We start from the raw sequence: 25961 nt of genomic DNA on the forward strand, positions 1-25961 counted from the left end.
ATCTAGGCTCTGTACAGTTTGGCTTTTAGTGCAATCAGGCAGGCATCCAGCGCACACACACTCTGCAGTTTTTTCTACAATTCCTCTTTCCGAGGCATTCTTAGAATCAATAAGAAATTGATTAAATAAACTGTCAGATTTGAACTTCAATATGCAAGCAGGAATGGATTGTGGTTTCCAAGCTCACGGATGTTTTTAGGTTAGATACTACATAATGGCTTAATAAAAATTTCCTTTATCATATTCTAATTACAGCTTTTTCTGCCAGAATCCACACCACCTTACACTACTTCTGTCAGATATAAAAACAGAAGATAAAAGCCTGTCCTACTTTAAAATTGCCCATCTTGAGCCAAATCGAAAATCAGAGCAGAGGCATTAAAGATAAAGATTGGATGGTATATCCACTATTGAAGGAAGCTTCCACCTTTGCGTTTCTGCCTTAGAGGAAGGTGATTTCCCAGGCTGGAGTTCTTGGAACTACACAAGGGGATGTCCCAGGAGGTCATAAAGACCATTGCTGAGAGCTCCAAATATCGGTTTGGTTTTGGCAGCAGGGAGTAATACCATAGAATAGAGCAATTCACTGCCTGTTTTTTTTTTTTTTTTGTAAATAAAGTTTTCTTGGCACATATCCAAGCCCATTCATGTACATATTGTTTATGGCTGAGTTTGCACTGCAACAGCTGAGTTGAGTAGTTACAACAGCATTGGCATGGCCTGCAAAGCCTAAAATACTTACTCTCTGGCCCTTTACAGAAAAAGCTTGCCAACCCCTGCTGAATAACATCAGTACATCAATCCACATATCTCCATTTAAATGTACCACAGACAAATCTAATTCAATAGGTCTCAAAATGCATGCACCTCCATAAACCTATCCTCTCTCCATTAACAGCACTATTATCACCAATTCACTTGAATTAGAAGCCTCCATCGCCTTTCCCTTCACACCCACTCTATTACTATAATCCGCATCCATCACCACATCCTGGCAATTCTACCCCTCACTACATTTCAAATCTGACTATGTCTCTCCATTTCCACCACCATTTCCTTAGTCTAAGTCACTGCCATTTTGTTCAAGATTGACAACAGCTTTCTAACTGATCTTTCTGCCTCTAGTTTTGCCCACCCCCTGCCCTCAATATATCTTCCACTCAATAACGAGAAGGATCTTTCTAACATCTCAATCTAATTCTGTCCCATGCATAATGATATATGCAGTGAAGATTTAATGTGCCTTTACTATGTGCCAGGCATAGTTCTAAGTGCTACGTATATAGTAAACTGATTTTAATCCTCACACCAACCCTATAAGGTAGATGTTAATATCGCCATTCTTTAGATAAAGGCAGTGAAGAACAGAAAAGTAAAGTAACTTGTTCAGTTATACAGCTAGTAAGTGACAAAGCCAAGAGTTGAGCCAATGTAAGCTAGCCTCAGAATCTACAGTCGCAACCACTCTTAACAGAGTGTGTACTGCTCTACACACTCTCTCTCTCTCTCTCTCTCTCTCACTCACACACATAAAGATACTGCTTATGGCTTCCCATTGCTTTGAAAATGAGTCCATACTATTTATAGTGCCCAAAGACGATCATTTTGGTCTGCTCTAACTGCTGCTTACCTCTCTGGCCTGGTCCGTTGCCATTCTCAGCCCTGCAGTTCAAGTTGCAGCTACCCTAGACTGCTCTAGTTCCCCACGCAAGGCATGTTCATTTTGACCTCTATACCTGTAGTCATGTTATTCCCTCTGCTTTGGCTCCTTCTCCTCCCCTATACCTAGCCAACTGCTGCACATTTTTTAATGTTCCACTCAGGTATCACCTCCTCCAGGAAGCCTTCGCTGAGAAGTCCAAATTTGCCCCTCCTTTATGTTTGCATTATTCCTTGTTAATATCTTTTTCGCTGCCCTTACAATTCAGTTGTATAACGATCTTTTCATACATCTGACTCCCTCGCTAGACTGTGAGATCCCAGTGGTTTTTCCACTGCATCCCAAAGTCTTGCTTTACCTTTAACTTTTCTGTCACCATCAAATTGATATTAACTGCTCAACACTTAAGTGCTCATATAGTAGTAACATTCATCAGGTGTCAGGCAGCTGGGAGGGCGGAGGAGGGGATGGGTATATACACACCTTATGAGTGCAGTGCGCACCATCTGGAGGATGGACACGCTGTAGCTCTGACTCTGGTGGGGCAAAGGCAATATATATATAACCTAAACAATTGTACCCCCATAATATGCTGAAATAAAAAATAAAAAAAATAAAAAACATATTTTATACTTTAAATATACACAATCAAATTTTTAAAAAATAAAAATAAAACTTTTCTGTATTTTCTTGGACTTTATCCCTTTGGCATAAGCTATAATGGCAAGAAGAGTAGAAAGGGACTATAGGATTTTGTCTTTTTGTGTATGAATGTGTGGAAAGGAAATGTAAGGACATAAATGGGGATCATGAACATCTTTGGAGGAAATGAAATCACAGGATGAAAACATTTTAGAGCTTATTTTTGGTAGTTTTGGAATAGTAAACTGCTTTAGAATAGGCTAGATCCCAAAATATATAATGGCTCAAACACGATAGAACTTTCTCAGTCATGTATTCTTGGTATTCTTGGTCAGCAGGATACTTCTCTTCACGTGGTTAATTAAGGGAGATGGTCACCCTGGGTTATCACATCCCAGTCAGCCTGAAGGGGAAAGAACATGGAGGAGCACACATGGGAGATTTCTATAGGCCAGGCCTGGGAGTACCACACTTTTTTTTTTTTTTTTTTTGAGACAGCATCTCACTCTGTTGCCTGGGCTAGAGTGAGTGCCGTGGCGTCAGCCTAGCTCATTGGAACCTCAAACTTCTGGGCTCAGGCAATCCTTTTGCCTCAGCCTCCCGAGTACCTGGGACTACAGGCATGCGCCACCACGTTCGGCTAATTTTTTCTATTTTTTAGTAGAGATGGGGGTCTCGCTCTTGCTCAGGTTGGTCTTGAACTTCTTACCTGAAGGGATCTTCCCGCCTCGGCCTCCCACAGTGCTAGGATTACAGGCATCATCCACCGCCCACACATCATTTTTCTTCACATTCCATCAGTGAGAACTTAGTCACGTAGCCACACCTCACTACAAAGGAGACTGGGAGATGTAGTCCATCTGTATGCTCAAAGAGGAGAAGAGTGATTGTGATGGGAAACTAGTGACCTTCACAGATAATTAACAGTAAAGTTAGGCTAGTTTACTTTGGCCATTGTGTAAATGATGGAAGAGGTTTATTTCCTTTGTATTAGTAAGCTGTATGGTGCTGCTCTGTTTAACCTGTCCCATGGGAAGCTGGGGTAGGGAAATGTGGGCAGTATTTAAAATCATGGTTGACAATTAAGCTCCCTATTGAGTCACTTACTAGGAAGTAGCAGCTGGAGGGTGACTTGCAATGCTGATGATTCCTTAATTATTAATCACTGACACTTTGTAGATTGTCTTTAAGTAAAATCCCAGCTGGGTTGGTATACAATGTTGTAATGTTGGCCCCCCCCAAGATTTTTTTCCTTTTTTGCATGTCTAGACTAGAGAGGGTGTTAAATAGATGGCAAAGTAGCAACCTGATTCATTACAGGCTAATCAAGAGGTACTCAAAACAAAACAGGGAAAAAAGATAAAATTAAAAAGGGGACTTATTTCCATTTCAAACCATAGCCACAGGCACGGGCTTATTCCCTGCCAGTTTGTTTGCCCAAACAGTGCACAATGATGATGACCTCACATAGTCTAAGGGAGTGAGTAGATGCGAATAAATTTGAAATGAAATATCACCATGATGTTCTGCTAAGAGGCATGTAAATTCCCAGGAGAATTTGTAAAACAGCTGCCCAGGCTCTATGCCTCCACTCCCACCCCAGAGAGTCTCATTTAGTCAGTCTGTGGTGGGACCTGGGGATCCGGACTTTTTAATGTTCCCTGGATGATTCTGATGCAGAGCCAGGTTGGGGATTCACTGCTGTAACAGGATGGGAGGGGGAAGAAGAAGGCATACCAGGGCACAAACTGAATAGAGTGATCTTTTTTAATATATGAAAATAATAACAAAACCTAAAAAAAAATTCTAGTCTCATAGCTTGACATGTAGCACTGTCTCTGGGGTTAGATACATTCATGGAGCCGGGTGCGGTGGCTCATGCCTGTAATCCTAGTACTTTGGGAGGCCGAGGAGGCAGGATTGCTTGAGGTCAAGAGTTCAAGACCAGCCTGAGCAAGAGTGAGACCCCCATCTCTACTAAAAATAGAAAAATTAGCCAGGCATGGTGGCGCATGCTTGTAGTCCCAGCTACTCGGGAGACTGAGGCAGGAGGATCACTTGAGCCCAGGAGTTTGAGGTTGCTGTGAGCTAGGTTGATGCCATGGCACTCTAGCCCGGGCAACAGAGTGAGACTCTGTCTCAATAAAAAGACTTTGGCCAGGCATGATGGCTCATGCCTGTAATCCCAGCACTTTGGGAGGCCGAGGTGGGAGGATTACGTGAGGTCAGGAGTTTGAGCCCAGCCTGAGCAAGAGTGAGGTCCTGTCTCTACTAAAAATAGAAAAAAAATTAGCCGGGCGTGGTGGCGTGTGCCTGTAGTACCAGCGCTTGAGCCCTGGAGTTTGAGGTTGCTGTGAGCTAGGCTGACGCCACGGCCCTGTAGCTGGGGTGACAGAGCAAGACTATGTCTCAAAAAAAAAAAAAAAAAAAACATTCATGGGAACCTGGAAAACAGGCCTCTTCTGGGGACTGGACATACAGCCCCTTGCCGGAGCTGACTGTAAGCTAGGAGAGGTATTGTGAAGGTAGACTTCCTCCTGGACATTCCAGATGCCTAACTTGTTCTCTTCTTTTCCCAGTTTGTTGCTCAGCCCAACTGCCAACAGTTGCTTGCCACCCTGTGGTATGATGGCTTCCCTGGATGGCGGCGGAAACACTGGGTAGTCAAGCTTCTGACCTGCATGACCATTGGATTCCTGTTTCCTATGCTGTCTATAGCCTATCTGATCTCACCAAGGAGCAACCTTGGGCTATTCATCAAGAAGCCTTTTATCAAGTTTATCTGCCACACAGCATCCTATTTGACCTTCCTCTTCATGCTTCTCCTGGCTTCTCAGCACATTGTCAGGACAGACCTTCATGTACAGGGGCCTCCCCCAACTATTGTGGAATGGATGATACTGCCTTGGGTTCTAGGTGAGTTGAAGGAACCAGGAGCTATGGCCAGACTGCCTGCTGGTCCTGTCTAAAGAAACTATTAGAACAGGCAGTCAAACTGGCTCCGAACTAGGGCACCTCCCCACTGTGCAGTGGGGTAGTCCTTTGTTGGGAGTTTGAGAAATGTGGTCCCTTCTTTCCCAGGCCCTGGTCACTCAATATTGCATGGTCCATAGCGAGATTGGCAATATACTCAGGACTCACTGCTGCCAATCTAGCATCTTCAAGGACAGAGAAGCTGTGGGTCAGTTGGTTTAGAGGGAAAGCCAAGTATCAGACAGAATGGGCCTCAGGTAAGCTACGTAGAGCAAACACTGATCAGTTTATTCAAAACCCTCTTTCTCATAACCAAGGGGCACATGGATCATAGATACTTCACACAATCCTAGTACTTTTTCAAGGCCCACATCCTATTTGGACACTGACTCCACAATCGGGGGGAAACTTGGGAAATTCACACACATTGTGGTAAAAGTAGCCCTACCAGTAGTCTTTAGGCATAATTAGGTTGTATTGAACCCTCCAACAAGTGATCATCCTCTAAGTTCTGGCTACTCAAACTTTGGTTCCCAAACCAGCAATATCAGCATCACCTGGGAGCTTGTTTGACATACAGAATCTCAGGTCCCACCCTGCATCTGCATTTTAACATGATTCCCAGGTAATTCACATATACTTTAAAGTCTGAGAAAGCACTGCCCTGACTACAGCTACACCTTTTACTGTTTTCCATATTCCAAGGCTAAAGAAATGTCTATGTCATCAGGTAAAATTCCATAAAACCCCACAGGATGAGAGGAGAAAGGAGAAAAGAGGACTCTAAATTATTTTGGGCCCCACTACCTAGCTTTGGCCCCAACATCTGGTAATTTGGTCTATGAGCAGCTTGTTCATCTCAAAGCTCATTGAGAAGTTTTCTTTCCAGCACCTAGAGTAAACTGAGGACTATCGGATAATATTGATCTAATTAATTTATTGATGAAATCACTCCCACTTCAAATGGGAAGAAGGTAGAATCAGGCACCCATAATTGTAACAGCATTCCAGTGACTATACTAAAAATGCTAAACATGAGTAGTACCCAGAAAGGTATAACATGTGGGCATCTTCAAGAAAATCTACCAGGTTCGGAACAATCAAAACTGGGAGGTGAGGTAGGAAAGGAAGAGTGGTAAATGATTGCTACTGTCTCTCAGGGCTTCAGTCCACTGACCCCAATTTATTCATTAATTTCATTTTTATCCACTTGGAGGGGGATCCTACTATGATGACGATGACTGACCCTATGTAGAAATAAACTGTTTGCCTCCATTCTTTAGGTTTCATTTGGGGGGAGATTAAGGAAATGTGGGATGGTGGATTTACTGAGTACATCCATGACTGGTGGAACCTGATGGATTTTGCAATGAACTCCCTCTACCTAGCAACTATTTCCTTGAAGATTGTGGCCTATGTCAAGGTAAATTGGAATGTCTGCCATTTTTCTTAAGCAGCAATTTTGGTTACATTAAGCTTTTGCACTGGGAGCATAAAGAGTTTAGGGGAAAAGTAATGATGAGGGTCCAATCCATACAGAAAAGTACCATATAAACAGACATTCTTTCAGACTGGTTTGTAAGCAGTGTCCACCTAAGCAAAGAAAGTGCAGAATGGAACAATTTACAAATGAATCATAAGCTTCTGAGGCTTTCGGGGGTAAAAGGGTCTTTAGCTTTCAGTGTTTAAATCCTCTCCACAATATCCTTGCCAAAAGAATGGCCCAATGATGCTTGCATAGGGCAGGGACAGGAAATTCACTGAATTCACTATCCCAAAAAGCCTCTCTTAACTCTTGGCACTTCATTTAAAATAGCTGGTTTATATTTGTCTAATATTATTCTCCCTGTGCCACATCCATTGGCAATCCTTCTTCCCTGTGGGGTCACACAGAACAAGGCTGTTTCTTCTTCTAACAATGTTTCCAATATGAAGTCATCTCTCCCTAACCTGCTGAAAGCTAAACATCCCCACTTCCCTCAACTGTTCTTCATATGACAGGTAGCAGAACCCCAGAAATTTCACTGCAAGAGACACAAACTTTTAATAACCTCTGCCTCCTTCATCACTATCAGGATAATCATTCGAGCAGTTACGAATCTAGCTTTTTGAGTATCACCCAACCTATGCCTCTCTACCAATTCAGATAATGTACACACACCACCACCACCCTCACTACCACCACTACCTTAATGCTTTTCCCACACAATGTTCAGCTTGAATTATCCTGAAAATACTTTCATGTCCGACACCCCCACTTTGAGTAATCACAGGCTCTGAATTCAGATCTGGTGTCTACTAAATAATGGTGTGGATGTACTCCTTCTACCCTGAGTTGAACTTTTCAATGAGGAAAGGCTGACAATTCAGCGCCCAACATTGCCTAGTCAGTCATGCTTTTTGGCACTAAATTCCACATTAAGGAGTTTTAGAATGGAAATATGGCTGTCCCCCAAATCTCCAACAACTGAGCTTATTTTTATATCCCTAATATGCATATTGCATAAATTTGAAGACCTTGGGGAGTTATGTAGAGCATGAATATTAAATGCAGTCATGAAACATTCTTGAAAAAAGCCCAAGAGTAGGCCTTATACATGTGGTGATCATTTAACACATACTTACAACTGCCTTAAAAGAAAAAGCTAGTGAGGAAAATGTTTGAATCCCTGGTTAGTGTGGTTGGGTGAAATCCATGTCATTCTGGCACTCTGCTGACTAAATAACACTGTTTGCCTAAAAAAAACCATTTCTTCCTCTGGAAGTGGTATTTATATACTGGAGGGACCATAAATTATCAATCTAGAAATTGGTGGGTTTTGTTTAAACAGGAAAGTTTAGAATAAATGATGAAGAAAAGGATTAACATTTGGGGATATGAAAATGTGTCTATAGATGCTCAACATTAGCTAATCACCTAACCTGTACAACTTCATTGGCAAGACTTCTAAACAGCTGCAGTTCACTAGACATTTCCCCACCACAAAGTGTAAGGATAAATCTGCTCTATTAAGCTGGGTAAATGCCCCTCAACTGACAAATACTTTAATTCGATGGAGACTTTTGCCAAAAAGTTGGAGTCCTTCTCATAAAAGGAGAATTTACAAAGGAAGACATGCCACGTGCAGAATTTGGATTTGCAAGGAGAATTTCTAAACGGGCAGAGTCTGGTCCACTCATCCACAGAGGTACACAAGTCTGAGATGACCTACCCCAAGCAGGCTGAGCCAGCTTCTTTGAAGTAAAGCTACAAGAACTGCTCCACAGGCTCTTTGAAACATTTCTGATAACCATTGTACTAAGGCAGTACAGAAGTGCCAAGAGATGAGCTGGCCTTAAAAAAGATCCTTTATTAGATTGAAAAATTACTCAATGACATATACTCCACCTCACACAATCTACAAAAAGAGCCAACAGGCACATACCAAAGTACTTAAAAGGAGCAATTAACATAACATTGGCCCTCAATGCCCCAGATAATCCTACAATTGGGGGATAATTGTTCTTTTATCTTCTAGGATAGCACCCACCACCACCCCACTGCCACGTGCATAGACTAAATCTGGACTTTGCCACTCACTGAGTTGCGGTCTTTTCTTCAGCCAGTGCTTGGCTAACACACAGTTATTAACTCCTCAAATTATTATTACTATTGAGTTCCTACATTAGGCTGTTCCTCTTCATATTCTGCTTTTGGGTTGACAGAATGCAATTCACACTGCTTTGAAAGGCAAGGAGGTCAATTTTCAAGCTGCATTCCTTTTCAAAAAATACAAGAAAAATCACTTTCCTCCCAGTATCACTAACCCAAGAATCAGGAGTCCTGAATTTAATCCCCACTCTGATATTCACAAGCAGGATTACCATAGGCAATTGCTTTACCTCTCTGAGCCTTAGATTCCGGCTCTGATACATAAATAGATTGTACTAGAGCCATGGTTTTCAACCTTTTAATTTTTTCCCATAGAAGCACATCTTCAAGCAAAAACTTACACAGAACTCCCACATATAAAAAAGCCCAAAGGACTGAGTTTGGCTTAAGGAATGAGTCTTCTAGGTTTCCTCTTTGGCTGCCACCGTTGCCACTAAATGCCTCCATTGAATCTTCAGGCTCTAAGGAATGCAGTTTGAAAACCATTGCATTAGACTGGGAGCGGTGGCCCGTGCCTGTACTCGTAGCAGCCAGAGAGGCCAAGGCGGGAAGATTGCTCAAACTCAGAAGTTTGAGACTAGCCTGAGCAAAAGTGAGACCCCGTCTCTACTAAAAATAGAAAAATTAGCCGGGCATGGTGGCGCATGCCTGTAGTCCCAGCTACTCGGGAGGCTGAGGCAGGAGGATCGCTTGAGCCCAGGAGTTTGAGGTTGCTGTGAGATATGATGACTCCTGTGCACTGTACCTGGGGCAACAGAGGGAGACCCTGTCTCAAAAAATAAAAAAATAAATAAAAAAGAAAGAAAACCACTGCATTATATCAGGGGTCAGCAAACTATGGTCTGTGGGCCAAATTTGGCCTGTTTCCATGTCCATTTGCTTGCATATTGTCTATGACTGCTTTATCATTACAAGGGAAGCATTGAGTAGTTCTGACAGGGACCATATAGCCCACAAAGCCAAAAATATGTAGTATCTGGCTCTTGGCAGAAGAAGTTTGCTGACCTCTATGCTAGATAAGCTCCAAGTTTATTCTCGGCACTCACATGCCATGATATCTTTCTCCACAAGTATATATGCAAAGTATAGATCTGCCATGAGAATTGTCTTTCACACTTCTGCGTGTTCTGCAAATCCAGATTTACCATCTCATGGGCAGTAGACTTCCCTGTGATTACAGTTCTGGCTGTGGAGAGACAAAACCCCAAATTATGAGCTATAAATGTTCCAGTTGATAATTTCTAGTTTTAAAACATAGGTCTGTTTTGTTATCAGCAAAAAGTCTCTCTCATATATACCTCAAAAACCTTTAAAGGTCGATCTAACATCTGTGTTGTGATATCAGCTACCATATAAGTAGCATTTAATAAAAACAGTGCTAGAATGAGTGTCTGGAGACCTGTGGTTTAGTCCCGAGCCTGCCACTAGCTTGCTGTGTGATCTTTAGCAAGTCACTCTGCCTCTCTGGATTTCAGTTCCTCCTTTTGTAAAACAGGCATAGCAACATCTTTCCCTCACAGCAATGCAATGAATGTTTTTGGGGGGGAGAAAAAATGTAGAAATACAAGATTTCGCTAAGAATATATAACACTGATTGGCCACCTAAAAGTCTATCTGAAACATGAGTACAAATGTGGCACGGTTTCTCCAAACTCCTCTGACAGAGAAAAATACTGAATATACACAAGTGATTTCAACAACACCAGCTTCCTCAGTTGTTGGAACTAAAGCACATTTTAGAAATGCTAGCAATGTAATTTGGCCCCCAATGGAACATTTTCTCAGAAAAGTTGTTTACATTTAGTCGTGAGAAACTGTGATATTTAGATGCGAGCTCAAGGCAATATGCTTCAAATTGAATCCCAGGCAAAATCTACTTGTGTCCTGGGTAAGGTAATAAGTAGTTCCTTGTATTCCCATAACATCTCCCCTTATGGCATATGCAGAATTTCACATAGGCATGCAGACCCACAAACATGTGCAGTGGGTAGGAGCAGGCATTATCCTCATTTTATGGTGAAATTAAAATATACATGCAGTTTTAAGTGGAAGTGCCCAAATTGGAGCTCAGATCTCACAATGAAATCATCTTTCTACAAAGCTAGCCTCAATGTTCCAGGAGTTGGAAACTTGAGATAAGGCTGAAAAATGGGTAACCAACCCAATAAATACCGGCTCTTCCACTCCTTCAACCCCGGGCTCATCATTTGCATTAGAAAGACATTGTAACTAGTAGGGTTGTCAAAGAAACAGTAAAATATATCCATACACCACTGTGTGGGGCAGTACTAAATTCACTACCTGAAAGGTTGACATGCCATTTGCAATAGTGTAAAATACATTACAGACTGCTAAAAATTCAGCAGAAAGCTCTAATGATGAATGGCTCCCTAAGGAAGCTCTAACAGCCCCAAACTGCAGTCAGCAGGGGAGTGAGAATGAACACTGCATACCAAGGAGGCTGCATCTACCCCTTGTCCTTCAGTAACTACAAGTTGTCTATGGTACTCAGAATCCAATTGAGGATTAAGGAAGTAGATATGATTTGAAATATTTAGGAAGCAGGGTGATTTGTCCCCACTACCTTAGACATACCAATGGCTCACATTTCACAGTGCATTTCAGTGACACTCCCCAACAATCTGGTAAACCCACAGAAAATGTCTGTTGATAAACCACAGGTGGTTGCTCCAGATGATTGCACTGAAATTCATTCTTCTATGTGTGTATGCTGGGTATATATTTGGATGAGAGTGGGAGGAAGAGAGTTATTAGCATCATGTATTAATTGGATGGGGGGAAAACACAAACAGTGCCATGCATGGGGCTGTTGTGTAAATGAATGCTTGATGCATATTTTGGTGGCTTATTTGGGTGTGGAAGGGAGGAAAAAAGGGGAAAATTTCATAAATGCTCACTGTACCTCTCTCTCTCTCATCCTGTGCACTTCTTGTTTTTTTCAGTATAATGGTTCTCGTCCAAGAGAGGAATGGGAAATGTGGCACCCGACTCTGATTGCAGAAGCACTCTTCGCGATATCCAACATTTTAAGTTCATTGCGTCTCATATCCCTGTTCACAGCCAACTCCCACTTAGGGCCTCTGCAGATCTCTTTGGGGCGCATGCTGCTTGATATCCTCAAATTCCTCTTTATCTACTGCCTGGTACTGCTGGCTTTTGCCAATGGACTGAACCAACTTTACTTTTATTATGAGACCAGAGCTATCGATGAGCCTAACAACTGCAAGGGGATCCGATGTGAGAAACAGAACAATGCCTTCTCCACGTAAGACATCCCCTCTCCTCTTCGGCCTTTTTTTTCTGCGTTCTCCTTTTTTGCCCTACTTTCACCTCACGCCTTCATCACTGCCTCTTGACGGTGCAGGCAAAGCTCACTATGAATTCACCCAAAGGATCTGAGGTGGAGGAAGGTCCTTCTCTCACTACAGAAAACTAGGAGAGGAAGTGAAGTTAGGTGAGGGGGGAACGAAACAAGCACACACATGGGCTCCCAGGAAGTCATGTAAAGATCCATTTCTGAAACATGTTGGTAGCACTGCATATTTCTAAAAGAATTAATGGGAATGGGGTAGATAATTCCTCACTCAAAAAAGTGGCACCCACCAAGGATATGAAACAGCAAGACTATTCCTCTAAACAAGCAGTTACCAAAGCCAACTTAACTATTCTGAATCAAGCCTAAAGAACAAGAAAGGATGCAAAAAATATCTTAATGCACCCTCATGCACAAGAGTAAGCTAGAAGGGGGACAGGCTGAAGGTAGTATTAGAGTCAGCTTACCTGCTAGATTAATTTTAGGTTTCAGGTGGGCCAAGCAGCACCAAGCACTAATTGGAAATGTCTTCCATTCCTACTTGGGACACAGAGACAGCTCATGACTCTTTGTCTGAGAGTCCACTGCCTCTGAATACATAGAAATCCTGTGCCTTTTCTTAGTATTATACCATGAAGACCTACCTTTGGGGGACCTTCAAACCATTTAAAATGGCTATTATTTTCTTATAAATCAATGATGGGGAAATAGACAAGAGAAAGAAAATAAGCACTTGTCAGGCAATTTGTTAGGCAAAATGTCAAATTGCAGCAGCCCTGGGCTGACCCTGGACTCAGTGTCCTACCTCTTATCCAACTCCACCCCTACTTCTGGAGAGTGCAACTCATCACTTGTACCCACAGCAATGACTCCAAGGTTCCTAGTCCTTAAACTGAGATACAATGTTTTCCTTTAACTCTATAAACTAAGGCAATTCAGTGGACTTAGACATTCTAGAAATGTGTTCAATAACAAAGGCCAGGGGGGCAAAAGGGGAGGGGGGTTCTTTGCTTGACCAAAAGTTGCATTGATATATAAGGAAAAAAACAATGCCAGGCGGGGCGTGTTGGCTCATGCCTGTAATCCCAGCACTCTGGGAGGCCGAGGCGGGAGGATTCTTTGAGCTCAGTAGTTTCAGACCAGCCTGAGTAAGAGTGAGACCCGGTCTCTACTAAAAATAGAAAGAAATTAGCTGGACAACTAAAATATATAGAAAAAATTAGCCGGGCATGGTGGCACATGCCTGTAGTCCCAGCTACTCGGGAGGCTGAGGCAGAGAATTGCTTGAGCCCAGGAGTTTGAGGTTGCTGTGAGCTAGGCTGATGCCACGGCACTCTAGCCCAGGTAACAGAGCAAGACTCTGTCTCAAGAAAAACAAAACAAAACAAAACAAAAAACAATGCCATCTAGCCTACCCCTACTCCTATTATTTGCCTCTGGCAGCATTTCCTAAAATGGGTTACAAAACAACCCCACAGTTTAGTGGCATGTTAATAGACAGGAAAACAGGATCATGATCAAATGGGTTTTGGAAATTCTAGGACAAAGTTAAAAAAGTTTCTTCACTGCAAGACTTCTCAGAGTCTTTCCACTGTCGATCTTCAATGTAGGGAGAGGTTTTTCCAAATATATTGGTTGCAGACACTCTCCTCCCTTATTTTTCAAGCAATATGATGTTCCAGTGAACAAAATTTGAAAACTGTTGGCTCCCTCCGTTGCTCACTGCAGCACCCAACCCTTGCACTAGACCACACTCCCTGTCTCTCTTCCCAAAACTCAGGGCAAAATCTTGGATGGGAAAACCAGACTCATGGGTAAAGAAAGGGGGTCTAAAATGGGCTGGCAAGGATATAGTGCTAGTTTTTTTATATACCAGGAGCGTATAACAGCAACTTATCACCTTGCTAGTGTCTCTTGATTAGGAACTGCTTCCTCTCCCACATTACTCTAGAGACAGAACTCACGGCAACCTGTTTTCAATATAAAGAGCAATTTTGTAGTGGCTTGAGCGCCAGGAGACTGCATTTGTTCCCATCAAAGTTGGGAACAAAATTGAACAGAATTCAACACCTGAATGCAAGGTGCCTTCCAGGAGGCCAGGTACCTACCAATTACACTTTCATGTGAACTCCGCTGAAGAAGTTTAGGAAATGCCACCTTGCAAGTTTGTAGTGATTATTAACACCCCTGTTGCCAATTGACATTTTGCTCCCATCACTTGCCCAGCAGGGACAATTGACAAGAATGGGCACCTGTCATATACAAAATTATATCTTGGGGTGTCAGGTATGAAGAAGTGTTGTCCTGGGGCCAAATTTGCAGGAGTGTAACCTCAACTTTCCCTCTATTGGTTGATTTTTTTCCCTCTATAGAAGCCTGACTCAGATTTGTTTTCTTTTAAACACCCCAACTCAGGGATTTATAATACCTGTTAAAAAACATGTTACTCAGCCAGAGCATCAGAAAAACTTAGGTTTTAGAGAAAGGGAAAGCAAACTTGTTTACATATTGGTGGAAAGTTTGGTTGGTACCTGCTTATTGTCATCTTTCTCTTTCTGATTCTCCAGAGATGCCATTGCTATTCTTCCACTTAAAAAAGAAAAAAAAAATTTTTTTCCCAAGGCATACAATTTAAGGGGAACTCATTGTCCTTGCTGACAACTACATGACAGCATTGCTGGTGATCTGAGCTCAGTATTCCACACTGGGAGTACCTGGCCTTCAACTGCTGTGAAGAGAAGCAATTAGGAAGGAAGGCATCATAATTCTGAGGGCACAGGAATTGTGAGAGAAAAAGAGTAGAAGTGGCAGGAAGCTAACTTGGTCCAGGCCTCATCTCCAGATACCTCCTGAACACACCTGGCTGTTCCACAGGTCCCTCAAACACAGAATGTCCACAACTAAATTCCTTATCTCCACATTTTCACCCCAACCTATTTGCCCTTTAATTGCTCATCTCATTAAATGATACCAGCCAGAATCCTAGGAGGCATCTGGGACTCTTACCCTTTCCCTCATGAAACACATCTAATGTCTCACTCAGCCCTATCAGTTCTTCCTAAATATTTCCTGAATCCACGCCCCCCCCCACACACCCCATTGTCTTGATTCATGCCCAAATCATCTCTCCCAAGAACTATTGTAACAGCTTCTTAACTGGTCTCCCTGCCAAACAATCTCCCACCTGCCACATGGAAGTTTCTTTCTAAATACCAGTTTCATCCTCTCACTTCCTGGCTTCATGCCAGCTGGGGTATCTGAACCATCTCCATAAAATCCAGCCTCTTTACCATAACACACGGGACCTTGGTAATCGGGCCTTTGTCTCTCCAGGCTTTCATTCCTCCCTTCAGAGTCAACATTTTGCTGTTCCTCAGCCACCGGAGAGCATCTCAGCCCTACAGACCTGTGTACATCACATGCTATTCCCTCTGCCTAGAATGCCCCACCTAGCCAGCCTGGCAAACTCTTACCCATCCTTCCAGCTTCTGCCAAGGTGCTACCTGCTCTAAAGCCTTTCTTACCCACTCCAACCCCACGTTCAGCTGCAGGCTTCTTCTGTGTGTCCCATGGCATTCTGAGCACATCTCCATTACATTACATAACCTGTTGCATTTTAGTCATATTTGTCTCTCTCTCCCACCAGACAAAGACTCCCATCATAGTAAGCTTTGCACTCACCATAGAAGAGCCTCAGACATAAAAGTGCTCAACATGCCTACTGAACAATTGAGTGAAAGGATGAAGTCCAGTAGCAATTCTATCTTTTTTTTTAAGCTTTTTATTTGGAGAAAATTGTAGATTTACATTGTAAGTGTGAGAAATAATACAGAGAGAAACCTAAACCCTTCACCCGATTTTCCCCCGTGGTAATATAATTATAATACAATATCACAACCAAGAAATCAATGTCAATAAAATCCAGTAACCTTATTCAGATTTCACCAGTTTTACCTGCAAGCCATTTGCAACCACATGTATGGGCCTGGAGCAATCTTATCTTTATTTATAGATGATCTACTTCTGCTTCTTTCCCCCTAGGATAACTGAAGTATTTGGCCAGCTGTCACTCTGCTGATCCACTTTGAGCTTGCTTTCAGCGAAAATTCTTGGCCTTTCTCCTACCTCTCTCATCCTGTGCTTGGGCACATGGCCTGAGAGAAAGCTCTACATTGATCCTTATTATACTTCATCTCATTAGTTCCAGCTCATTGCTCCAAGCTGTTGAAATCTTTCTGAATCTTTATCCTGTCATCCAATTTATTAGCTATCCCTCCCAGTCTTGTGTCATCTGAAAATCTAAGAAGCCATGGATTCTCATCCAAAGCACTGATAAAGCTGTCAGACAGGCATGGTATTCACTGAGTAGAATATTGGGTAGCTATTAAAATGATACACCTGAAGACTCTATATACACACAAAGAAGTGTCTATACCCCAAATGCGTAACTTGTAAAAACACATAAATTGTATGAACTATGATTGCAACTATGTACAACTAGCTACCCAAACAAATAATGATATATAAAGGCAATAAAGGTATATAAAACAACAACAAGGTGTAAAATTTAATAATAGTAATAAAAATGACTAATATATACTGAGTGCAAGGGCCAGGCACTATTACAAATCATCTTTACATGAATTAACTCACTTAATCCTCACTACCATGCTATGAGGTAGACACTACTGTGATTACCCATTTTACAGTTGTGGAGACTAGGATACAAAGCAGTTAAGCAGGCTGCCCCCAGATGCATAAGATGGTAAGTGGCAGAGTCAGGATTTCAATCCAGACCTTTCAATCCAGTCTGCTCGTTTATTCAGGGCTACATGTGTAAGTCTGGTTTTGTAAAGTTATGTAAGATTTGTTGCATGAAGCTGCAATAATCTTGAATACATGCAAAGCTAAATAAGAAAGAGCTGTCATCTAGCAGGCCACTGTGCCCTCCTTCCACACTATTACCATTCATTTGCAGCTACTCCTACTTAATCAGTAGTGATTCCTCTACCCATAATTCAGCCAATATTTTCCCATCCTATTCACACAGATGCACACATAGTTCCCATCAAAGGCTCTTGTTTTTGCTCTGATAAGGTTATAAAGGTCCGTATTGGCCATCTCCAGCTTTCCCCCTAATTTCAGTTCATTATCCTTCCTGCTGCTGTTATCACAGGATGGTGCCTCTCATTTGTACTTTCCTTGGTTATGTGTTTCTCCTGTCATCTTTTATAGATTTATTCAACAAACATTTCTTCATTTTATTAATCCACTCGGGTGGGGCAAGGTCAATATACATAACCTAAACATTTGTACCCCCATAATATGCTGAAAGAAAAAAGAAAAAAATAACCATTTATTCAGCAATTCCTATGTACCAATAATAAGGATACTGAAAAAGAAGCCATCCTTACCATCAAGAAGGTCATAGTCTAATGGAGAACACAAGTAAACAGGTAAAATAGCTGCCATTTTGAATGCTTACCATATGCCAAGCACTTTACATTCAGCATCTTAGGTGATAGAGTAAGGTGGCTAAGTGTGTGGGCTCCAGAGTCAAAAGAGCTGGGTACAAATCCTACCTCTGCCACTTTCTGCCTGTGTGACCACTCTGGGCCTCAGTTTCTCATCTGAAAAATAGGAGAATAATAGTAGCTACTACTATAGGATTATAATAAAATATTATAATACAGTAGGCCCTCCATATCCATGGGTTCTGCATTGGTGGATTCAACCAACCATGGATCAAAAATATTTTTTCAAAAAAGGATAGTCTGTACTGAATATGCACAGATTTTTTTTCTAGTCATTATTCCCTAAACAATATAGTATAACAACTACTTACATAGCATTTACATTGTATTGGTTAATATAAATAAGCTAGAGATGATTTAAAGTACAGGCAGTCCTGGGGTTTACCGACAACCCAACTTACAGAGTTTCATACTTACGAACAGGCTCCCAAGGCTCCCCATAAGGATAATTATAATTAAATAATTAAATTAATAATTCAGAAACTAGTTGCTTCCGCATATGTAAAGAAACCCACGTGATGTAAGCGGTTCGTTGGTGCGGCATCTTTACGCTCTCAGCTAATCTCATTGTTTATACAGTCGCTTACACACAGCATCGCTTTCGTCTTAACTTTTTTATTTGATTTTGTGAGTCTATGTTTACCCTTATGACCATGCCTCCAAAGCAAAAGTCCACTGCAAGTCCAGGTGAACCTGCAGTGAAAATAAAAGTGATCACAATGGAAACAAAAGTAGAAATAGTTAAGCATTCAGAGAAAGGCCAGATGCCATCATTCATTGGGAAAGCATTAGGCTTCAGTCGTTCAACTATTGGAAAAATTATAAAGGATAAAGTGAGAATAATGGAACATGTGAAAGGCAGTGCTCCAATGAAAACATCAATTATTACTAAGCGGCATAGTGGATTAATTATTAAAATGGAAAGGTTATTATTGATTTGGTTAGAAGATCAAAATAAGTGTAACATTCCTATTAGCCTAGCGTTGATGCAACATTAGGTGAATGTTAACCTTTAATATTCTTTCTTGAAATTTCTCCTATCTCCTATCTAAACTTTTTGTATAAGTTTGTTTGTATGTTCTGTTTGTTTGAATTAAAAGAAAGAGCACAATAGCTTCTGTAACTTATTACAGTACAGGGGTATTATTATTACAGTATTACATGGTATTATTACCACAAATGAGCCAGTATAGTGTTTTTATTATTGTTACTGTATATGTGCTGTTCATCAAGGATCTGAGTCACGTAGAAATCTGACCTAAAGATGTTCTCAGGAATGTAGCTCATCCGTAACCCAGGGACTACCTGTATACAAGAGGGTATGCATAGATTTTATGCAACTACCATGTCATGTTATATAAGAAACTTGAGCATCCGTGGATTTTGGTATTGGGGGGATCCTGGAACCAAACCTCATGGATACCAAGGGAGAACTGTATATGCAAAGCAATTAGCACAATGCTTGGCATATTGTAAGAGCACAATAAATGTTAGCAATTAGTATTTTTCTTACTAAGAACCGTTTTTGTGATGAGGAAACTTGAAGTCTAAAGAGGGTATGTAGGCCAGGTGCGGTGGCTCACCCCTGTAATCCTAGCACTCTGGGAAGTAGAGGTGGGAGGATTGCTTGAGATCAGGAATTCAAGACCAGCCTGAATAAGAGCAAGACCTTGTCTCTACTAAAAATAAAAATAAAAATAAATTAGCCAAACAACTAAAAATAGAAAAAATTAGCCAGGCGTGGTAGTGCACACCTGTAGCCCCAGCTACTCGGGAGGCTGAGGCAGAAGGATCATTTAAGCCCAGGAGTTTGAGGTTGCTGTGAGCTAGGCTGATGTCACAGCACTCTAGCCTGGGTAACAGAGCAAGACCCTGTCTCAAAAAAAAAAAAAAAAAAGAGGCTATGTAACTTTCCCAGAGTCACATAGTTAATAAGGGAGGGGTCTAAAGTTTGCTCTCAGCCACTCCGCTCTGTTGCCTCCTCAGTGTGATACGCACCTTTGTGGAACAAGATGAGAGTGCTTTCAGAGCACAGAAGAGGAGCATCTAATCCAACCTTGTAGGAAAGGAATTAGGGCAGGCTTCTGGAGGAGGTGGGGCATTAGCTGAACCTCTGAGGTCAAACAAGAGTTGAGCAGAAACAGAAACAGGACAGAAGTAGAGGCTAGATAGAGGTTGAGGACAAGGCAGGAACGTTTCATCTAGAGCTAGAAGCTTGTGGAAGGCATGTGAAATGAGAACTAGCAGGTCCAGGAAACTGCAGAATGAGTAAGGATGAGGCCACAGGGTCAATCAGGGGCCTCCATTTGGACTATCAAAACACAACTTGTGAAATACAGGATGATGTCACTCTTTCTCCCATGGAGACTTTCTCTTCCAGTTCACCTTCCAGTTCTTTGCTGGTCTGAATTAGGTCGAGAAGAGTAAATCCTCTCCATCCTCTCTCTACCTTTCAAAAGATTAATTCATCATCTCAAAGATGAGAATTTCAGCAAATGTCCACAGGACTGCAGTTCTATCTCCATTTTACTGTATTCCTCTTAGCTTTGTGATCTATTTGTGGATGGCTCCCAACATGTCCAAGTTCCCCCTTAATCACCTGGTATGGATTTGTCTTCCATATACTTAATACCAAGTCTCCTTGAATCTTTGTATCTTTAGTCTGTGCCCTTTCTTGAGCTAGCAAGTTCCATATGTTTGTTTATTCTCTGCTAAATAAAAATGGACTGGTTGTTTTTTTCTAAAACCATTCTCTTTAAAATTGAAAAGATATTCCTTTGTTATTAGGATTCTAGGGTTTGGTTAATAAGTCTTTCCATCCTTATGATGACTCTATTTATTTATTTATTTATTTATTTTTGAGACAGAGTCTCACTCTGTTGCCTGGGCTAGAGTGCGTCAGCCCAGCTCACAGCAACCTCAAACTCCTGGGCTCAAGCGATCCTCCTGCCTCAGCCTCCTGAGTAGCTGGGACTACAGGCATGTGCCACAATGCCCAGCTAATTTTTTCTATATATATTTTTAGCTGTCCAAATCATTTCTTTCTATTTTTTAGTAGAGACGGGGTCTCGCTCTTGCTCAGGCTGGTCTCAAACTCCTGACCTCAAGCGATCCTCCCGCCTCGGCCTCCCAGAGTGCTAGGACTACAGGTGTGAGCCACCGTGCCTGGCCCTTATGATGACTTTATTATGGACCTGGCCACCAATGCCTTCCTCCCAAAGTGGTGGCTCTGTCCCTGTGAATTCAACTGACTCTAGAAGCCACAGAGCTTCCTACAAATGTCTCACCAGAATATTCTTATCCACCTCATATGCTAGTCCATTCTACTTGGGCATGCCTTTCAGCAGGCCAGCTTCTCTTAGTGACCAGACCATATTGTGACATTTTGTGTACCATGCTGAGGGCATTGTCACTATCAACCACCAAAATTGAGGAATGATCTTTCCTGGCCCCACCCCTATGCTTTTCCCCTCTTGTACAATTTTATGCACAGGGTCTCCCTGACTGGAATATCACCACAGCTGAGGGTAGATTTTAAATGCCCTGACTTTCACTTTTAGGGAATCTTTGTTATCAGTCAATGGAAAAACTAGCAATAAACTCTACACTCAAACATAAACCATTGCAATTTTAATTGCTGTGGGGTGGAGCTGAAGGAGGGTAACAACATCCATTCAGGAGAAGCAACCGATTCAGTAAGGCCCTACCAACATATTAATGACATACTTGCCCTGGTTTGTGGCCTTATTGTCTGTCAAGCAATCAACACTTACCGAATGCATTCTATGTTTGAGGTCATTCAGCTTCTAGGAACTCTGGTTCCTCAGACTGTCATTCCTATTTACTGCAGCTGCTTTCTTTTATTCTGAACCACATCTGCCTCCACTTCTGTTACCCAGCTGCTGTGCTAGCTGCTTTTGCCATTGCTGGCCTCCTGCCTTCCCTGACTTCTGATATGTAATGGACATCACCAAGTCCTGGCCATGCCCTCCTAGCAGGACCAGATTCCTGAACCCCATGTCTTCCCTATATTTTAACCCTCTGCCTGGTTCTGTGACGCATTGTATTGCCTCGCCCTGACTGATAGAGTCTCCTGGAAATTTAGATCCTGTGACAGGTCTGACTTGCCATATTTTCTGGTTCTTGTGCCCTGGCCCCTGCATTCCAGATTCTCATCTTACTGTTGATTCCTAAATGCTTCACAACTGGCACTTATTTTCAACAAACAAATACCAAATTTCTACCTCCTAGGCTAGTTCACAAGCAATGCGATGCTGAAGGGGGTCGTGAAAGTTATCTCTGATGATCAGAGAAGAGCCATTTAACAGGTTGAGAAGGACCATGTGCATGATGCCCAGGCAGCCCTGAAGCAGGCTCCCTGAAAGTCAGGCCAGTGCAGAGCACAGCCTTCATCAAAATGAAATAGCCCCCATTGTGCAGCTCACTGACTGTGCAATTGTCACTTGGATTCAAATTTTCTCTACTTTAATAACAGTAATAGTTAACATGTATTCATTCATTTATTCAACAAATATTATTGCGTGCCTAGCATGTGCCAGGTACATAGTAGCTATCTGTCTCTGCCCTCACAAAGATTACCTTCTAGTAGAGAGGAACAGAAAATAACCATTTAAGACAAAAATTACTTAATATAATTTTAGGAAGTCTCAAGTTCTACAAAGGAAATTAAACAAGACAATGGGATAGAGAATAACTGATAAAGCTACTTTAGGTAGAGCAACCAAGGAAAGCGTCTCTGGGAAGTGACATTTGAGCTGAGACCTTGATGATAAGAAGACAGCCATGCAAAGATCTGGGGAAAGACTATTTCCAGACAGAGGGACTTTTAAAACACTTCCCACTCACCCCCAAGAACAAATCCCTAAGCCTCTCAAAATACATTAGGCTCCTTAAGAACAACACATTTCAAGCAAATTGGAAGAGTACATTCATCCTTAAAGTAGCATTTCTTGTGTTCTACACAGCTTCCATGGGTTTGGGAAATGGTCGTTATGTGCCACCCATGAGCTGGCTGCATTGTATTGCTGTATGCAGATTTCTGAATATGAGGCAAAAGAAACTCTAGACGCCAAAAGCATATTATTGTAGTTACATGTTTGGATGTGGAGACTATGAAAGGAAACACTAATTTGTGAAGCCATCAAATAATATAGACTAATGCAGTGGTTTGGGGAAGTCAGACAGACCTGGATTTGAATTCTGGCTCAGCACTTACTAGCTGGGTGTCCTCTGGAAAGTCATTCAATCTCTGAACATCAGCTTCCTCCTTAGCAACAATAAAGTTTATAAGGATCATAATGATAATGTATGTAAAAGTACCTAAAACTTTATGCTGATATATAGTAAGTTCTCAATAAGAGTTGGTTAATATATATTAATAACAATCTATATAAAGTGTTAATTTGAGAATCCTCCAGTTCCTCCACAGAGCTTAGCACCGTCTGGGCCGTGTGAGAGCCACAAAAGAAGTATCAGAAATGGTAACTTGCTTTCATGTTCACCCAGCTAGCAAATGTCAGAGCTGGGATTCTAACCCAGTGCAATCTAACTCAATCGCCATATTCTTAACCAGTGCATTTACTACCTCTGCTTAATTAGAAAGGCGGTAAATCATATGGTCTGAAGTTGAAAGAGAAAGTTTGATAGAGGAAGTAGCTCTTGAAATAAGCCTTGAAAATTTTTAGGCTATGCATAGGCTGAGAAGAGAGAGATGGAATTTCAGGTAGAAAAGCAAAGTAGAAGACATAGAACTGGCAACAAACAAATAAACTGACCTGGCTGGTTTGTGTTAGGGAAGAAACCACAGTACGTGAGCTCATCAGTCTACCTGTTGCAAGTCTGGCAGCCTCCTTATTAAGCAGATCACCTTATGTTTTTTCTCTTTTCTTGCTCTTCCTAGAGAATTGACTAACCTGTTCTTTCTTTGATCTCTTTTAGGCTCTTTGAGACCCTTCAGTCACTCTTCTGGTCTGTATTTGGCCTTTTAAATCTGTATGTCACCAATGTGAAAGCCAGACACGAGTTCACCGAGTTTGTGGGAGCTACCATGTTTGGGACATACAATGTCATCTCCCTGGTAGTACTGCTGAACATGCTGATTGCCATGATGAACAACTCCTACCAGCTTATTGCTGTGAGTAGCTTTGCTTTACAAGGGTGTTTACTTGGGTTATAGGAGGTGTCACATTGACATGGAGCCCACTGAAAGGAAGCTCAATGAAAGAGTCCGTCTGCCTCAATTAATTTACAGCAGCTTTCCCAGTTGTTAGACTGAATTCTTTCTTTCCAAGGCAATTCAGTTTGGACTCTTAGTCTATTGAATTTTGTTATCTAGAATAGGTTGTTCTAGTTAATAAGACTTTCTGGCTACTGTTAAAAATATTTTAAAATGTCTGAATCCATCTTATTGCCTTGATAAGGAAAATTCAGGGGTTTGAGCACAATTTGGCTACAACATACCACCTCAGTGATCTCCAGGGTTAATCCACCTGATCTGGTTCTCTGGGCAGGAGAGCCTTATCTCCCTCTTTGCTGCAAACATCTCCTTCCCAAAACTGAAAATTCTATTGACAAGGATGACCTTCTCAGAGAGAAAGTAGCTATTTTTTTTTATCAAGTATTTATGAGTAACTGCACTCCACTATGAGGCACTCTTAAGTAGAGTCCACTGTTGAATGTTTTTTTGACCATCATGTTACCATTTAGATCAGCACTGGTTATTACCCTAGACTAGAAATGGTAAAGGTATTGGATATGGAATCAGTTCAGGCCCTACCCTGGTTGGTGATGCCAAAGTAAATAACCTAACCTTAGCATATTTTCTTATAATTTGTCTATTGTTTCTAGAAATGGAGTATTAACAAAGGAGTTCTGATTATCTGAGGTCCTGTTTCTTTGGGTATCAGTGAATTTGGATATTTAGTTCCTATTACAATGCTAAATCACCCCCTCTGGATCAGTCTGTTGAAAGTTTTTGTTGTGGCACAGAATCAAAAAACCCAAGTCTTGTTTTCCTTTCTAGATGCTATTTCTCAAATTTGGCTTGCCACTGAGGAATCATTTAGGCTATAGAAAAGAAGCTTCAATTATTGGCTATATATACACACATACACACACACATGCACACACACACGTCTTAAATATTATTGGTAATAGAGAACATCTATGATCCATTTCCACTAAGGACAGACCAAAAAGGAACAGATGTATGTTGCAAGCAGGAGACTTTTGAGTTACCTATTTGGAAGAACTTCCTAACTATAAATGCCAATGAAATATATTCTCACAGATGAGTTTGTAGAATTTCTGTCACTGGAGAGTTTAAAAAACTAGGATATTATAAAAACTAGGATATAAAATTGTCTACTAGGATAGTTTAGATATTAGGTATATAGGTGGTAGAGAAGGGAGGGGACTATATTGAAAAAATATTAGAAGTTTAAAAACCAGGGTCTCTAGTCCTGGTTCTGTCATGTATAACTGAATGACCTTAAGTAACTTACTTTCCCCTGTTGGGCCTCAGTTTCTTCATCCAAAAAGTGAGGGAATTGAAATCAGTGATCTTTAATATCCCTTGCAAACTCTGATATCCTGTGAGTCTGGGTGTCTACAGATGAACAGGATAGGCACATCAGGTCCATGCTAGCTCTGAAATTCTTTTCATCTGTTGCATTTGAAAAGGAATATAATTCAGTTTCATATTCTCAATCTCTCTCTCCCTCTCTCTGTTTCCCTCTATCATTCAAACCCAACTACACCAAGAATTCTGAAACTATCTATGCTCCCTCCTAATCTGTCTCTATAAGGGGGTGGGGGCAGGCATGGAATCTCAGGAGTTGACTTTTCTACTCTTTATGCATGGCATCCTATCCTCTACCCCTACCAAAGATGACAATATTCATGCTAAGGCATTTGTAGTTTTCTCACTAGATGTCTGGCAGCTCAATGTTCCTTGTGACAGTAGAAAAGGGAGATATTTTCTTGTCACCTAATATGGGGCTGTGGTGTTTCCCACTGAGCTCAGTGACATTTTCTAAGAAGGGTGGAAATAATCAACTCCAGCTCTCCTGTCACCACCTGCTGGTAGTAGGTTTTGTTTTAATGCCAGCTACTACTGCACCTGAAGAAAACACCTCAGCTTGGGAG

General features: G+C 41.5%; 1 protein-coding gene across 1 annotated transcript in view; it reads left to right on the forward strand.

Moving 5' to 3' along the window:
• The window catches only part of TRPC5 (transient receptor potential cation channel subfamily C member 5), a 143381-nt gene that overhangs the window by 78368 nt on the left and 39052 nt on the right, over positions 1-25961 (forward strand). The window contains exons 3-6 of the mRNA XM_069463649.1: positions 4882-5218; positions 6559-6698; positions 11891-12213; positions 23754-23949. Coding sequence (XP_069319750.1) covers positions 4882-5218; positions 6559-6698; positions 11891-12213; positions 23754-23949 — 996 coding nt within the window. The remainder of the gene's footprint in view (positions 1-4881; positions 5219-6558; positions 6699-11890; positions 12214-23753; positions 23950-25961) is intronic.

Source organism: Eulemur rufifrons, chromosome 30 (assembly GCF_041146395.1).
Source record: "Eulemur rufifrons isolate Redbay chromosome 30, OSU_ERuf_1, whole genome shotgun sequence".
NCBI classification, from domain to species: Eukaryota; Metazoa; Chordata; class Mammalia; order Primates; family Lemuridae; genus Eulemur; species Eulemur rufifrons.